The sequence below is a fragment of the Astatotilapia calliptera genome, chromosome 12 (genome assembly GCF_964374335.1).
Source record: "Astatotilapia calliptera chromosome 12, fAstCal68.1, whole genome shotgun sequence".
In the NCBI taxonomy this organism is placed as follows: domain Eukaryota; kingdom Metazoa; phylum Chordata; class Actinopteri; order Cichliformes; family Cichlidae; genus Astatotilapia; species Astatotilapia calliptera.
The window spans coordinates 26171247-26188734 of NC_137433.1; the positions used below are offsets into that span (position 1 = coordinate 26171247).

At 38.6% G+C, this 17488-nt stretch overlaps 2 protein-coding genes across 2 annotated transcripts; one reads left to right on the top strand and one right to left on the bottom strand.

The window, feature by feature from the left end:
* Positions 1 to 1459: 1459 nt before the first annotated feature.
* Positions 1460 to 8718, top strand: rgs7bpa (regulator of G protein signaling 7 binding protein a). Its single transcript, XM_026188704.2, has 6 exons — positions 1460 to 2417; positions 3355 to 3521; positions 6291 to 6421; positions 6662 to 6806; positions 7458 to 7528; positions 7673 to 8718. The coding sequence occupies exons 1-6, from the start codon at positions 2268 to 2270 to the stop codon at positions 7762 to 7764; spliced, it is 756 nt and encodes a 251-aa protein (XP_026044489.1). The 5' UTR covers positions 1460 to 2267; the 3' UTR covers positions 7765 to 8718.
* Positions 8719 to 9670: 952 nt separating this feature from the next.
* c7a (complement component 7a) lies at positions 9671 to 16705 on the bottom strand. Its single transcript, XM_026187339.2, has 18 exons — positions 16612 to 16705; positions 16349 to 16410; positions 16161 to 16239; positions 15793 to 15934; positions 15566 to 15710; positions 15346 to 15484; positions 14540 to 14683; positions 14208 to 14451; positions 13064 to 13177; positions 12794 to 12960; positions 12433 to 12661; positions 11891 to 12062; positions 11623 to 11710; positions 10969 to 11101; positions 10698 to 10886; positions 10439 to 10538; positions 10151 to 10335; positions 9671 to 10061 (listed from the first exon to the last, which is right to left on the bottom strand). Exons 1-18 carry the CDS (start codon positions 16615 to 16617, stop codon positions 9877 to 9879), a joined length of 2523 nt encoding a protein of 840 aa, XP_026043124.1. The 5' UTR covers positions 16618 to 16705; the 3' UTR covers positions 9671 to 9876.
* Positions 16706 to 17488: the final 783 nt, after the last annotated feature.

Consider the following 17488-nt stretch of genomic DNA (forward strand, 5'->3'; position numbering starts at 1 on the left):
GACATTAGTCAGTGCCGCTTAGCTTGCTGTAAATGATGGTTTAAGAAAATCTGTGTTTATTACATACTTCTGGTCCACTTTCCCCATACATTTCAATTTTAAATTATTTAGATCAACTTACATTGCATAAGGCTCAGAGACAAGTGTTTTTAGCTGGTTTCAGAGCTGCTAAGAAGTTGATTGCCACAAGATGGAAACTTCAAATGCTCATTTGGCAGCAATGGCTGCTCACTTTCATGGATGTGCTTATCTTAAACTCTCCATAGCCTAAATCTGTGGAGCTAAAGAAGGTGTAGTTAAACTTTGGGCCCAAGCTGTGGAGAATCTTAAATCTTTACTGAACTGATTGCTTCATTGGTCTCTGCTCTCTAGCCGTTCATCTCCCATTTTTTGTCTTGCCTCCTTTTGGACAAGTTTTTTTTTTTTTTTTTTTTTTTTTTTACATTTTTTGTGTGTGGCTGTTATGGTTCTCTTTGGTTGTTTGTTTTTTGCTGAACTTTTACTGTAGTTGTTCATACTACTGATATGTTTATGGGTTTTTGTTTGTCCGAAAACATTGATCACAAAAACTTACTTTAAACTAATTGTCACTATACAGTAAATATCACAAACTAATTCTCTGCCTTGCCTTTTTTGTGCCACTAATATATGTGATTGCGTCTTCAACTCCACACGCAAGTCTTCCTTTGTGTTCATGGTAATGCATGTCAGGAAGAGCACTCCATACACATTCACTGATTTATTCACAATATCTGCTGCAAACTTTTCTATTTGTGGTTGTGAAAAGCAAGGAGAGAAAAGCACTCATCAACAGCCAGTAATTGATTCTGGCACTCTTATAGTAAAGCGGTGCCCATGCTGAAATAACGTATTTCCTGGATGATCTTTTGTGGTGTAATCAGACACACACACACACACAAAACGTTTATTGATCAGTTACACATCTATATACTCATAATATATATAGTAAAAAATAGTTTGTCTTTGTGCATTTTTAACTTTAATGTATATCTCAACCCCAACTGTGTTTTAGGGTCTGATGATAAAACTGCATTTTTATTAGTCGAAACGAAGCTAAATCTTGAACTATCCAAAATGTAAAATAAACGATACACTATCTACAAGCTGAACGTGCACTTTTTTCCAGTTAAGTAACGGTAATATAGCTATAGCCCACCCTTTTCATTCTTTATGTTAATTATATTCTTGTAAAGGTAGACGGACACACATGTAACAACAGAAACTTAAGCACTTGTTAAGTTAACCTGCATGTGAGTATAAACGCAGTAATAATTTGTGATATTAAAAACTAAAGAGAATCACTTTAGGCTCATTTTTAACGGAAGTGTTCAATTCATTCTTTTTTGTCTCCACTCGGTACTTGTGGTGGAGGTAAAGTGGCCAGTGACCTCAATTTCATACGTACAGGAGTTGATATGTCAGCATGGGGGAGGAGGGGGGTTGAGTTGATGGGCCCTATTAGTATTCGCGTCCTTTGGGTGCGCAGTGTTGCCAGCCACGTCAGGCCTGTAGCAACTGTTCTTCTACTGCCTCTCCAAGGTTAGATATAGGCCCTTCCTAATAGCTGGAAACACTCAAGGAAACAGACTGGGAGCCGACTTGAGACCGCGAGAGCAGGAATTAAGTTTTTCGACGTTTTCCGGCACAGTTGTACGCTGTGAAATTGTCGCCGTGGACACTGGCCGTGTTATTTCGTCTTAATAGGAGGTTGTATAGCTAAGAAAAGACTGTTACCGTCCGTCTTATTGGTGCTTAATGGAAACGCGCAATCATAAAAAATGGTTGCATTTGGAGAATATCCGTGAATGCGATCGTTCCCTCTTGACATCGGTGCGTCAGAAAAGACACCTCAGCTAGCTGGAGTCCGGGTTGGGTGTGAAGTCTTCACTGTGCACCGTGTGCTGCTGGAGTGAAGGTGACTTGCGCCCCGTCGCAGTCAAGGCAATGCGGAGAGGAGTCACGGGCTCTCATCCGGTACTTTACCTGCGCTCTAGGGCTCTTCTTGGGAAAAAATTGCTACCTTTCCCACATTAGGGGGAAAGAACGTAAGACATAGAGCAATAATAGCGTTCGAGTTTCAACACAGCCAATAGCTGGCGAAGGTGAGCTGAGCGTAAATCGAGGAGAGAATAAGGTGAACAGTAAGGTGCAGGGTGGTAAGGCAGGAAGAGAGAAAGTGGTGGAGTTTGGGGGGATAAGACCAAATCGTTCTGTCTTAGGGCTGTTTTAATAGTGGATGTGTATGCATGAGTTCTGCATCGAATGGGCGCAAAAATCGCCCCAGATCCGCCGGGAACATCTTCCAGATCGGCAAGCCTCCTTATCGAGACTCACAAAGGAGGGAGAGCACCGAAAGTACCCGCAAAGCCCAGCGCGCCGTGGCCGACTGCAGAATGGTAGGTTTGCGGCACGTTAGTGCCTGCATGGTGCCTCTGATAAGGAGTGCTGTGCTATTATCGCAACCTTTCTTTGTTTAAGGATGTTCCAATACCCCGTGCATGCACGCCGCACAGGCGACAGCTCTTAATAGCTGCAAAAAAAAAGAAAAAAAAAAGATTCTAACCCGGTCTAGCAGCCTAAAAATAGCTTTATGCATTTGCATTGCTTTGTCGGCAGTGAAGCCAAACAGAACACCTCGGCGTGCAGATTGACTGTGTGATTTGCATTTAAAGTGTGGAAAGCTGCTGGTGATTTGGAATGATTTCAGCATTGCCCGAATGACAAGATTACCCATGGTGGAGTGCATGATCTTGGCACATATGTGCTTTGACAGAAGCTGACAGGAATGATAAAGCCTGCTTCACCCTTTCATACATCAGTGATCGTCATGGAGCCTCGCTGTTCGTTTACAGGACTACAGCAGGATGCTATGCAGGAGGTGCACAAAAAGAGCAGAATACTTGTGCCCCAAGCTCAAATTTCGTGGTTGTGCAGACAACCAAATTTAGCATGATGGAAAACCAACCAATTCAACAATCAGCTGGTTTATCGTGCAGTCTTACTTTGCGGGCTGTGCTTCACTTTCCGCGTTTTTCGCAAGGATCGGTGACTGCACATGTGCAAGGCTGCAATTTTCGAAATGAAGCACATGACAGTCTAACTGCACATGGAGCATTATTTGTCCCCATTAGTCTTTTTTTTGGGGGGGGGGGGGGGGGGGGGGGCTGTAAAATGCTGCTCAGCATTTCCTTCTTGGCTGACGCGTTTTCATGTTGACAGGTCGGACTGAGGATAAAGACTATCCTGCAATTTATTTGTGTGATGCTTACTTGTCTGGTTCGTTAGGTAATAACTTTTTGTGTCTGTGTGACTTATTATCTCACTGTAATGCAGATCGTCCAAGAATTCAATACACTTGTGGCTCTGTACCGTGAGCTTGTCATCTCAATTGGCGAGATCACTGTCGACTGTCCTTCGTTACGGGCCGAAATGCTGAGGACCCGAACCAAAGGCTGCGAAATGGCGCGAACGGCACACCATAGTCTCTCCTTGATATCGGGGTGAGTTGGCACAGACGCTGTCCGTGGTCCTGAAAATGAAGAGCCATCAGTGGCTGAACGCTCTGCAACACTGCAGCGCCGGAAGTTAAAAAAAGTAGCTAATTTTACCAAAGTAAACCTGCACAAGTATCAACATTTGAGCTGCTGAATATTTTTTTTGTGTGTGTTTTTATAAGAATGTTCTTTCGATAGGCCATCTAATGCTTGTCCCATTAAAGGACTGATTTTTTTTTTTCGTGGTGGGCAAAGTATGTGGGAAAACAGAACATGAGATCAGCTTTTAAAAATCATGACATTTCTAATTTGTTAGAAGGAGAGCTTTACCAGGAAGCAATCACAACAACATACTGTAACTGATCACTTCCCATTAGCTGACCTAAAACGTTAATGCACAAAGTGGAGGGAAAGTGGAATGCTTCCCGGGACTAATATCTGAGATAATAGTATCAATAATGTGGAGCCAATGACGTTTTTTTTTTCTTCTTTTTCTTGTAATTTATTGAGAGAATGGCTTCTTCAGTACAGATTTTTTTTAAGAATCGGAATCCTTGGGAGTTTTTTTTTCTTTTGCTCATCAAAAACAAATGATATCACAATGAAACAGTAAATTAAAGTGGTTGGATCCAAAGTTTGTTCACTGTTTAGTGATTCTGAGTAGATTTTCATGTTAAATTAGATTTCAAGTGGTTTGTTTGTGATGAAAGCTTTGATTCAAGATACAGGAAAACAGCTGTTTTAGGAGCCTGAAAGGACTGCTGTTTTGGCCCACAATATCTCCTCTACAATAGCGCCAGTAGAAGAAGGGCAAAGGGAGGCTTGGGATTTTAACATCCTCAGTGAGGCTAAGATGCCAGCCAACTTGGCACACTCAAACTTACTTAAATAACAATCGGACAGACTGAAGCCAGTGGTGAGAGAGATTTGGAGGACGTCTGCAGTGCCAGCTGCTTGCCAAAGCCTGGGTGCTGCTGGAACAATAACAGCATCATGATTTATCTTGCAGAAGGGGCAAATTCCTACCACTGGACATACTGTATATTTAAACCACGAGAGATCCTTTTCTATTAGAAATTATTTGTCACCATATTTTTTACAAGGTCCAGTTTTAAAAAGTGTTAAGCTGAATTCTTTTCTATTTTAATTCACTCTAGTGGGGTTTTAAAACTACATGTTTGATGCGTGACACTGAATATGTTCAGTGCACATCTCCCATCGTGCACATGCATGAATCATGAATGTAACTTTATTTGAATAGGAGCATTTAGTTGCTTTAAATAATAATATACCTTAATGCAGCAGGGCAGTGGTGGAAAATGAACCATTTCACTGTTGTTTTTCAACTGCATGGCTCATAATTATACACCTAAATACAGTTATACCTGTATCTGCAGAAAAAAGACTATTAGCCATTGAAACTGTGCTCTTAAATGTTCCAGCTTCTGCTGCTAAATGGAGATGGTGCAGTAGCTTTAGAGAGAACTCTTAAATTCTCACTGATAACAGCATCTGCATCATTGCCATTATTATCACCAGCACATATTCTAAAAACTCCTTCCCTAAAAGCTCTCTCGGCCATCTAAGTGTCTGTCTCCGCTACTAGAGACAGAGCTTGAATTAAACCAGTTCATTCCCCTTTAATAAAATAAACCCAGTGTGTCAGAATGGTTTGAATGATGCGCGGTCCCTCCGATGTGCAGGGGGAAAGCTGATTAGAGGGATAGCACTGGTGACAGCTGTGCTTGAGCAACAGTAAAGCGGCACTGTGACAAAACGGTGATGGCAAGGAGAAGCTTGCTGTTGGAAGAGGTGAATTCTAGAGCATGATTTGTGTGAGAAAGATTTGTACCAAGTTTCACGCCTTTTATCGCTGTCACTTTCCCATGTGATATTACACCCACTGGATATCACCTGCTGTTTCCCTTTGAAAACCCGATTAATATAGTTGTGAAGCTACTGCGATGTCTCATAAAAGCTAATGATCAGCTCCGGTTGAATGAAAAATATTGTGACGGGCTTTTGTGTTGCTTGAATCTCTTCAGTGCATTTTATTTATATATTCTCAGGGAGTTAAGTAAGCACTACATATAGACGCTTGCACAATCACAGAGACAGCAGCAATTTGAACTTTGCTGTAAAAAACATGGATAAGAAGCACAGTATGTTTATTATCATTGCAGACTCTATAGGCTTACTTTAAGCTTTGATTAGGAAACACTCTGCTCAAACATTTTAATGCATATTTGAGTTCATAAACCTCTCTGGCCTTAAAACCTGGTATTAAGAATTTGCTGTTATTCTTCAGGTTACAGATTTTCTGTAATCACGCACAGAAAATACCACGAGTATCACCAGGTCCAGCCCTCATTTATTCACTTAAGTAAAGATATTTCCAAGTAAAAGCATGTGACTCGCATTTGTCACAGATGTGACACAGATGTGCACCCTCAAATTACAAGAACAGGCAGTGCATAAGTTACCAATGTAGGTGATCATATTTCTTCAACAGATATTGCATTTACAGTTTAAATGAGTCAAACAAATTAGACATGTCAGTAACACATCCTTAGAGTGGAATATATTTTTCTTCGTTTTAACTTTTTGGTTTAGTACTAATATTTATTTAAGCTGCTGCTGGTTTCAGACTCAAGATTAGCACATACACGGATGAATTAACAACTACTGTAATGCTCATAGAGACTTGCAGAGACTATTTTGTCTACCAAGTTCCACCTGGCTGGTAAGCTTTGTTCTCTTCATGTGCCATTTCAGGCCAGAGGACGGGGAAATCCACCCTGAGATCTGTAGGCTCTTCATCCAGCTGCAGTGCTGTCTGGAGATGTACATCACAGAGATGCTCAAATCTGTGTGCTTGCTGGGATCGCTGCAGCTCCACAGGAAAGGTTAATACACAGACAAGCCTCATGGATAGTTTATAGATAGTATGCTTTGTTTTGTTTTTAATTTTTTTTAAAGAAACATGTGGACAAATGGGATTTTGTATCTCTAACGTCACCGTCATTCCAGTAATGCCATCACTAAACCGATCAGTAAACTCAAATAACTGTGTACAAATGACATAAATAATTTAGGTCAGTATCTAGTGAGGAAACACGATTAAGGCATTTCTCTGTGTGCTTTAGGTAACGACTCGTGTGGCCCTCCCGGCTTAGATGGTAAAACGGAGGAAAGCTCAGACATCCCCATTCTGGAGGACACCTCTTCCTCCCCCACTGACTGTCCTCAGCTCTGCTGGCTGGTGGCCACTGACATAGAAAACATAGAAAAGTAGGTAAACAAAGTGTGTTCTGTTGTGTCCTTCGGGATGTACGTAGGTGCTGTGTCTGCACTTGCGTTTTTATTATGATTTAACAAATATTTCACATATATTTTGGTGGGTAATCTGTTACATTTCCTATAAGAACATAATGCAAAGTATCGTATCACATTAAATTGCATTTTAATACACTGGGAATACATGTTGTATTATAAGATTCATTGGGATGTTTATATTTTTTTATCAGCTAAGGCTTTCTTGAAATTACATTTATGTAGTTTGTGTGGGTCTATAGTTTTACCTCACAGTTGGATTTAAGATTTGAGTTTACAAAACAATAGAAGTATACCAAAAATAATCAGATATTTGTGTCAAAGCTTCAACATTTCAAAACAAAAAGTATACACACTTATTTTACTACTACTACTTATTTTTCTAGACACCGTGTGTGTTTACGACTCCTGCTATGAAATACATTATGAAATAAATTGAAATACAGTCCCTAGGTTAACATTAAGTTAAGAGTTCGAGTTAGGGAGGAAAGTCTCCAGAAAATCCAATAATGGAAACCTGATTTTGTGCTTTTCTGAATGCGAGTATGTACTGCATATATTATGGATACTTTATGTACACAACATAAAAAGCCATTTGCCTTACTGCAGGGATATGAGGGAGATGAAGAACCTTCTCAGTAAACTCAGGGAGACAATGCCTTTACCACTGAAGAACCAAGGTGAGAAAGAAAATGCAAAAAGCAGTAACACTTTCAGAATTATTCATTGTGAAGCAGAGGTACTGGTTTAAGTGGACTGCATCGTAGCTCAAATGAGGAAAAATGCATGACTTGGCTGTGGTGTCTGTGTGTTCTTTCGCCCAGATGACAGCAGTTTGCTGAACCTGACTCCCTACCCACTAGTCCGACAGAGGAAGAGGCGGTTCTTTGGGCTCTGTTGCCTGGTAACCAGCTAAGGGCCCCGCCTTTGTGGGTAGGAGGCGGCAACAAAGACACCATTACCCACTGTCCTTCACCACTTGTGTCTCCCACCAATCTATTACTGCCATTTTCAAATAAATTGTCTCTTTCTCTTTTTTTTAACGGCTGCCCATTTTATAATTTTATTTTGTAATACGAAGAAGAATTGTAACTGCAGTGTAATGAAAACAAAAGTCATGAACATATATTTTAAGATATTTTGCAACAGATTTTCCCCTTTTTTGGTAAACGAAGTGCGATATCTGCTTGTCTGATGTAAAAGGGAATGAGAGTTTGTCTGAAATGATAATATCAATGTTCTGTTACTTCCACAAGCCTGAGTGAATGATGTGGATTTATGTTTTTATTTTTTAAAAAAAAAGGGAATCTAAATGTCCATTTTGTCAGAAATAATGTGATAACTTATGAACAGATGCCATTCACACATCTGAGGACGGCTCTTGCAATGACAAAGTTTTACTGTCGTTTGTCTAAGCTGAAATGACAGGTTTGTGAAGAATACGTTTGTGTATTACAGTCTCCGTTTTCTGTTCCTTGCTGTTTTTCTTCTCAATGTACTTAATTTAGTCTTCCATAAAACAAGAACCTGTACCCAACTTAAACTTTCCAGCTTCAAAATGGAATAGAAGATACAATAGTCAAAAGAAAACTTCTTTGCACACAATATCTATCTATAAATCGAGACATTAGACTTGTATATACACATACTCTTTACGCAATGCTCTCTGAATTATTTTCAAGGTTGCAGGTGGTTAGTAAAGAAGCTGTTGGTATAAGCAGAGAGCATCTCTCTCTCTTGGGCAGTCAAGCAGACAGAGCGCAGCTTATTAAATATAGTGATCACTGTTTATGGCAAGCTGAAGGTACAGTAGTCAAAGCTGATATAGGTCATTTTACATTGTTAATAAAACTTTTGTTATTGAAACTCATCCACCAGTGTTTGTCATTGTCTTGCATGAACTGAAATGTCCACCGGGTGGAGACAAACAATCAACAGAGACAAACTTGTCTAGCACGTTCTGGTAAAGCTCAAACAGTAAAATTACACTGAATTAATTAGATAAATTGACTGTGTTAAATGCAAATTAGGTGGTTTGCATTCAAAGAACAAACATGTATGCCATTATTTGTGCTTTTTTTTCTCTCTGTCCTTCTTTCATAGATAGATAGATAGATAGATAGATAGATAGATAGATAGATAGATAGATAGATAGATAGATAGATAGATAGATAGATAGATAGATAGATAGATAGATAGATAGATAGATAGATAGATAGATAGATAGATAGATAGATAGATAGATAGATAGATAGATAGATAGATAGATAGATAGATAGATAGATAGATAGATAGATAGATAGATAGATAGATAGGAATTTTTTTTTTTACCACATCTCACCCAAAAACCATCAATTTGTATGCATTATCCCTTCAAGAATGGCAGCTCAGATGCACTTTTAACACCTTTCCCCCAACTATCAGTCTTTGTGATCAACATCTCAAACCTAGAAAATCATTCTGCTGACCATAAGTATTTCTTGAATTGATGATAAAACATTAAGTAGTTGGTGTCTTCACAGCTATTCACGGACAGGTTCAGACACACATGCAGACGTGCATTCACACTGTGCGAGGGCTGCAAGCCAGAGGCAGGAATAGACTGTCAGCAGGGGTTTGCTTCGCAGGATGAGCTTTGTCGGGTTTAGTAAGCACAAGACATCTTTTGTGAGAAGCCCTACACTTTCTCGAGCCTGAAAAACAGATTTCCAAACATTACCTCTCAAACCCAACCAACAGTCCATTATGCTATGTTTGTCTGTGAGAATATTACATATCTCTTGGTCTCAATATTAGTAATACAAAAGAAGAAAGATCAAACATGACTGATGTGCTTTTTATTTATTGTTAATACAGTATTGTTCTATTTTTACGCATGCAAAAAATGTGCCTTTAAAGTGTGCTAAATCTTAGCATAAAAAAAACAAAAAACATTGGCTACACAAAAAAATTTGTGGAATATTTCAAAGTGGGATAATAAAAGAAGACCAATAAGAGAGGTCAGTCAATCAGCTCCTGCCCTGAATGCTCAGGAGGTGCAGGGCTGGATACTGACAACAAACACTTTTTCTCCCTTACATCGCCGAAGTCCTGCTTCACATTCACTCATGGTCTGTGTGGCCGCAGTCTCATCCTCTCCAACACGGACACACACGTTATACCCAGGGTTCGCACAATCTGCAGAGTCCTTACAGCGACAGTCATTGGCTTGATCTGAGAAAATCGTGTGAAGACAAACAGCATGAATTACTACAAACTGCTGTACATTATAATAGATCATTTGTCACTTCACATGTTCATACCATCGCAGTTCTCCCACATGTGGCAGCCGGTGCAACCTGTTGTATCACGCTGTGGCCAAATGCAGGTGCTGTCCTCTGCTGTCATATATTTCTTCCCCATACATTGCAATGCATTCATTTTGCACACATCCAGAAGGACCGATTTTCTACCTACAGCAGCTGTGGCACACAACTTCAAAGATGAACTGGCCGGTGGGCACAAAGCACAAAAAACACAGTAAATCAGTATCATTAGCCAGTTTGCCAAAACTGACATGACCAAATTATTTATTAGCAGAATAAACATACCCACACTCAATAGGCATTTTGCAAACACATTTTCCTCTGGAAGGCTTCTCCCACAGTTTACACTGCACTCCAGGAGCAATGCTTGGTTCTGGTGCGCTGTCTGTGGAATACACAGAAATCACTGTTCCACATTGTCTACTGATTCTCTACACTGAATGACTAAATATAGAGCTCATCATATTTCATTTTGTTACATAGCAGTCCAGGACAGTCCTTTAGCAGAGAGCTAAAGGATTATAAAGCTTGATGTAAAATTTACCTTGGATGCACCTGACGTCTGCTGGGTTTGGTGAAAAATCCAGACTGGGATTGCAAATAGCCGTGGCTTCGCCTGTTAGCCGTTTACCCGCTGGGCAGGAGAATGTTACTAACTCTCCTATGCCATAGGTCTCCTTTAAAGGAGAGGCTATGACACCATCTGCAAGGAGTCCAATCTGGCAACTTGTAACTTGAAGAAAATGTGTAATTTTACAATGTGACACAGCAATTCATTATTATGATACACTAAATGTTAAACTTTATTTACTCACCTGTGCACAATCCAGGCCGGGCAGACCAGGTTTGATCAGCAGTGCACTCTATGGTGCTGTGACCAACAAGATAAAAACCTTCAGTGCAGGTGTATTCAACTTTACTACCCACAAGATAAATGTCCTTTGGATCCTGTGACACATTTAATAAAGATAAGATCATCAAGTTCAACTTCTTAGCTTTGATGTGGGTATGTAACTCAGCTCGGTTCAGTTTTATTTATGTTCACAACAAGGGTTGCCTCAAGGCACTTTATAAGACAGTACCACTTGTAGTTCCCCTATGAGGAACAAGTGGCAGCAGGAAGAGCAGCCATTTGCCAAAAATGGTTGGAGGATGAGCACAGAGGAGAACATAGAGACACAAGGACAAAACACATCTCTATTATGGGGAAGAGAAGATATAAAATTCAGCAAAATATTTAAAGATAACTAATAAACTCAGTAACATTGAGGCAGACTCTCTTTCACTTAGATAGGAGATACTAGAGCTTGAGTTTCAAGTCTCTTCCCGTAACTCTTTTTCTAACACTGTACTGTGACTTTGTGCAAAACACTGTTCAAGCACTACAAAAGTAACAGTTAGTCTGGTTAATAAATACTAAATGTTTGTAATCATTTGTTCCACACCATGGTGAAAATTTCTATTTTTACCAGAATGTAGCCATTGATCAGAGCAGGTGGGGTTCCACACTTCTGACTTGCTGGGAGAGTATAGTCGAAGCACTGAGGCTCCATAGTTCTGTAGAAAAAGTATGTGTTGCATAACTACATATTGATGAAAATCAGTTTGACACTTTCTCTTACTGGAAACTCAATGCAATGAACACAGTGCTTGTTACAAATATGTCACTAAATTCACGCAGCACAAACAAACAAACAAAAAACTCATAAAACCCACAAAACAAACTTAAGCTCTCACCTTAAGTATTGCAGCTCTTCATCTTCGCAGTCGGACGTCTCAGCTGGTTCTCCGATACAGTGCTGTCCCCCATTCTGAGGGTAGGGGTTAGAGCAGGAACGACTACGAGACCTTCGGCCCCCAGAGCACGATGACCAGGCAGACCAACAGGTCCAGCTACCATGGATCACTCCTTAATGACCAGAAATGGAAAATAAGAAATAGAAAGAAATTAAGGACAATAATAAAGTCTGTCTGATATTAGCCTCGATTAAATCCTACCCCCACCCATGATAGTGACTTAACCCAATTTAACAGTTTGTTAATTTCCTTGTTTTCATCCTGAAAGTAAGCCTGACACCAATCTCACATCTGCCAGCCCCACAGGGCTATTTTGGCATTTCTAAGCATAATCACAACACAAAAGCTAAAAGCTAAAAGGAAAAAGAACACTTGTTTTTTAAAGGGGGTTTTCACTGCAATGTGCCCCTTTTAGACTTTAAAAGTAACATTGGTGAGCTACAGTACAGTAATAAAGATCCTGTATGAAAGACAATACACACCCTGCTGCCCTTCTGCTTCAGTTCCTTGCTCACAGGCTGGTCCTGACGTGTTAGGCTTGCAGATGCACTTACATTCATCTCCATCCATGACAACCATTCCATTGTTCCTGCATGGCCGGCAGTGGCAGGGGGCACTTTCAGCAAGGTACTGATCTATGGCCCTGCGAAGGTAGAGCTTCTTCAAACCAGGACACTGAACCTCCTTCACCAGCTCTGACAGCGGCCGCAGCTGGAGAAACAATAGTAAAATAAAAGCGATGCAAGGTTGCATTAAGTGATAAGATGAAATCCATATAAGATTCATTAAACATTATGATCTTGCTTTTTAACATACAAATAGCTTATTTTACGTTCTCTTTACCTTTTGTTTTATGACCTTTGGAAACGACCTAACAGACTCTGCCCAGTTTGAGTACATTTCCCAGTTTCTCTCTGGATTATCTAGGTTCATCATATTCAGCGCTGCAATATGTGAGACACCTCCTCCCTCCACATCCACTTTTTTCAGATTATTGCTCCTCCTGGTTCCTATTTTTAAAGGTTTGAAGAGATAGTGGATGGCAGAAAAACTTATAGAGGTAAAGTGCTTTTATAGGTACTGGTATCTGTAAAATTATCATCCAAATTGTACCTGTGCCTGATGAGTGAGTGCTCTGGCCTCGCTTACACTTCACTGTGGTGATGGGGAATATGAGAATCCAGCGTTTAGTCCTTGAACATTCGTCATACTGCTCACTTTCGCTGACTTGAAAACAAAGGAAAACGTAAAGTCAGTGTCAGAAAAGTGAGGCAGGACTAAAGCAGGGCTTTATGGCAGCATTTTTATCAGCCAGATGTTTTACTTGGCATTGGAAAAATACTACCACTACAGCTGTGTGATATAGTTAAATCCAGCTGCAATTACAACTTGGATTTTTTTAAAAATAATATCGGACCACCTTATGTTATAAGGAAATACATATTAATACATACATACATACATACATACATATATATATATATATGTATATATATATATATATACATATATATATATATATATAAGAGGATTAGTCCACACTAGCCTAGATGAGATAAAATGTTATTTTCTTCTTTGTTATGTTTCAGGTACATGGGCCAGACGTGGCCGTCAAAAAGGCCAGGTGGGTCTGGTACCAGGTAGTTTCTTGAGCACCTCCTCTTTTTGCATTCTTCATATGGGATGGAAATAAAGTAGCGTTGGTTCAGCACGTCGATCAAAGGTTCGTTTGTAATGTAATTAAATTATATATACATATATATATATATGTAAATTATATATACATATATATATATGTAAATTATATATAATTTACATATATATATGTATTATATATACATATATATATATATATATATATATATATATATATATATATATACATATATATATATATATATATATATATATATATATATATATATATATATATATATATATATATACATATATATATATATATATATATATATATATATATATATATATATATATATATATGTAAATTATATATATATATATATATATTATAAATAATTTAATTACATTACAAACTGATTACATTTAAAAACACATTTTAGAAATTTTTGAGCATTTTTAGTCAAATGCATTTTTAAAAAATGTATATTACAACTATTACAAGCAATAGACACATGCAGTGGCTTGTTGTTTAGCACCTTAAAACACTGGGTAGAATTAACCACTAAGACCATATTTTTAAATTCTTCCATGACACTAGTGTTTTATGAATCCTTACCCATATTGTTTTCAGTTTCTTCATCAATTGTGGCAATAACTTTGAAGGAGCCTCCTAAGCTTCCAGCAGACAGGTAGTGCGTTCCAAACCTTTCCAAAATCTTCCTGTAGGCCGAGTAGTCATAGACAGATGGCAGTTTGACCAGTGCCTTCCAAAACGCCTCGGATATCGGGATGTACCGAGGAGCGTTAGTCTGGAACTGAGCTACCTCGATGTCATTCTTTAAAACTAAAAGCTTTTTGGTCTGTAAGAAGAGGAAAAAAAGGTTCCGTTTCAACATGAGATGACTTGTCAAAGGCATTTTTTATTTAAAGTGTTAGGTTTCTACTCACTTGAGTCTTGTCGTGTTGTTCATGAAAATCATAGTTGCGATATCCCGTGGTAGTCCCGGTTACTGTCTGCCTCTTGACAATATCCTTTGCATAGTGCCATTTGCTGGTGTACATCTCATCACTGAAGTCATTCTGGACTTTAACCTGGAATCGGGACAGGGGTTACAATGTCTGGTTTCCTCTAGTTTAGAGATATGAAATGCTCACCTGGACAACTTAACTAGATTTAGGGGAAGACCCTACAGGTGAATAAGATGAAACAGGTGAATTTTTTGTGTTTACAGAAATCTTATGTTAAAATGAGTCATACAAATGAGTCACTGTATGTCTAAAAATGAGCATAAATCTGAACTTTGAATAAAAACAGGTTTAAAATTATTGTTTCAATGTGTTGACATATATATTTACACTTTGTTAGTTTGTTTTTCCAGAGAGGACTTTGGACATCTCTTTTCAATCCACAAATCAGAAAACACCATCAGCAGCAAGACAAACTCTAACGAGCTGATTAACTTTATAAAGAGAAGATGATGAGATGTTGCAGATGATGTGAATGTATGTCAAGTTGAGGGCACCAAATGTGAGTCAATGGCCAAATGCCTAATGCAACAAAAAAAAGAGCAAAAGGCAGCAAGCCAATGGTAATAATGTGTGATTGAATAGATTAAAAAAGTAGAATAGGTAGAAAATATTGCTATATTCACTCCTTAACTCTAGAATACAAATCCAAGGGGTACTTTAAAAGAAATTGTGACCAAAGAAGTATCAGTATGAACTACAGTTCAAGTTCTTCCACAGGTACCAACCAAAAAGCTGTACTGAAGAGTACTAAGGGGCAGTCGATAAACAGAATTGTGAACGCCGCTGAAGATGGTGCGGCACTGGCCACCAAAGCTCTTAGTATTGATGACACTTTCTCTGCTCTTTCCTGACACAGCGTCAACCCTACAGAAACAACAGCGATTGTAGATTAATGTCTCAATGAATCATAAAAAATAAACATCTAGATCAAGACTTTTCTCTTACCCGAGTCCTAGGATCTCAATGTTCGGCGGAGGAACTGAGTTTGAACAAACAATGTATTCTGAAATGTCGCAGTTACTCTCATCAAGTCCATCTTCCTCACAGTCCTGATCTCCGTTACACACCAGAGACTGGCTAACACACTTCCCTGCAAGTCAAAAGACAGATAGATAGTTATTGTTTAACCACTTCAGTAGGATTAAGGAAGTGAGGGCAGTTTCGATTCCTACCCGATCGACAGCGAAACCTGTTTCCACATCCGTCCTCTATAGGGCAGCCTTGTGTGGTTTCACAGGGCCTCGTCTCGCTTCGCTCTCCATAGCAACGGTTTCCACCGAACTGAGCGTAGACAACCATGGATCGGGTTCTTGTCTGTAGCATCCACAGGATGACAAAGAAATATTTATATAAAGTAATAATAATTTAATTAATGGCAAAATATCTTCACAAGTTTTAAAAATAACATAATCTTGAGTATTTCTGATGGTGAAAAATCTTTATTATGAATACACTTTCTTGTACTGTACTGTATACAGTACGTGAAAATGCATGCAAATTTGTATGGGTAAGAAATTAGTTACCAATGAATCTCCCTGACCTGTAATTTGGTGCAGCTATCACATTCTGACCAACTGCCAAAAGGACCCCACTGGCAATGAACTTCCTGGTTACACATTCTTGAAAATGACGTTTAAATCAACATAACACGATATAAATGACAACGTATAAAGTTCAACAAGCACAATATATTTATGCTTTAAAGCACAAAACGAAAACCAGATTTACCCCTTGGCAGTGAACAGGAAGAGGAGCCATGGTAAGACTCTTGCACAGAGTTGTGCAACTTTCTGAGGAGGAAAATGAAAACACAAAAAAGCACAGCAAAGAAAAGAAAGTTAAAGAAAGCAAAACAAAAGAAAAGCTTTGGTAATAGCAGTCACCCACGGAAATATCACAGCAATGACAATACAAACTTACTCTTACTGAAATCACATCAGTGACATATTTTACAGAAAACTGAAAAATGTATCCATGCAAAATCTACTTGCCTTCATGTTGAGAGAAGCACAGCAACAGATGGATAATGAGCAAGATTTCTATGTTTCGTTCTTCCTAGGGAGTCCAGCTGTTGTAAATACAACACATGGAGCTTATCAGGTTTCAAGGGAAAATTTATGAGCATGTGTGTGTTTGAGAGAGAGAGAGAGGAATGTCTTCCTGTCCATATTGTGAAAGAGGCAAGAAAATAATATGTTGGAAGTTCATGCCAAAAAGTTCTTCCAGAGAAGTCATTTTGAAACTGAACAAAGCTTCCTCTACTAAGAATGACCTTTCTCACAACAGATGCTTTTACTCATCAGTGGAGGAAAAACAAGGGTTTAATACAAACCGTCTTCAGAAAACCACCAAGTTACATAATAGTTCCACATTACCACAAGATTAATTAACCATTGCTTAGTCTTCCTTTAAGAAAATGCTTCATTACTTAAGGCAACACATATTAATTAATGAAACAATGATGAATTACAGTTTTGTGCCATTCAGAATTATTTAGTCATTAATCGTTTAATTAATGCCTGAGAATTTAGATTTATTCGTTGATATTTATGAAACACTGATTGACCAGTCACCCAATAATATAGCATCACCCTTTTGTGTTGTATTACGATTTACAGCAGCATTGATTAATGACTTATTGATTTATTTATCAACTGTTCCTTAGTTACTAACCACGCTTCAGTGTTTCTCCTTGTAAACTGTTATCTAAATGACTACTATCATTTTTAACTTATTCAGATGAGTGATTTTTTTGCATCTACAGCTCTGAAACAGTAAAAACAGACATACAGTAGTGATGCATACTGAGATGTGATTTATCCAACCAAACACTGGAGGGCAACAGAGATTTAAGAACTGTTTCCTCTT

What these genes read in the sequence shown, in the direction of transcription:
- rgs7bpa (XM_026188704.2), top strand. Translation starts at nt 2,268, where the DNA reads ATGAGTTCTGCATCGAATGGGCGCAAAAATCGCCCCAGATCCGCCGGG. An exon ending in AGTCTCTCCTTGATATCGGG is followed by an intron (nt 3,522 to 6,290) that starts GTGAGTTGGCAC and finishes GTGCCATTTCAG; the next exon opens with GCCAGAGGACGGGGAAATCC. An exon ending in GCTGCAGCTCCACAGGAAAG is followed by an intron (nt 6,422 to 6,661) that starts GTTAATACACAG and finishes TGTGTGCTTTAG; the next exon opens with GTAACGACTCGTGTGGCCCT.
- c7a (XM_026187339.2), bottom strand. An exon ending in AGACGTCAGGTGCATCCAAG is followed by an intron (nt 10,539 to 10,697) that starts GTAAATTTTACA and finishes TGTATTCCACAG; the next exon opens with ACAGCGCACCAGAACCAAGC. An exon ending in CATGTGGGAGAACTGCGATG is followed by an intron (nt 10,062 to 10,150) that starts GTATGAACATGT and finishes CGATTTTCTCAG; the next exon opens with ATCAAGCCAATGACTGTCGC.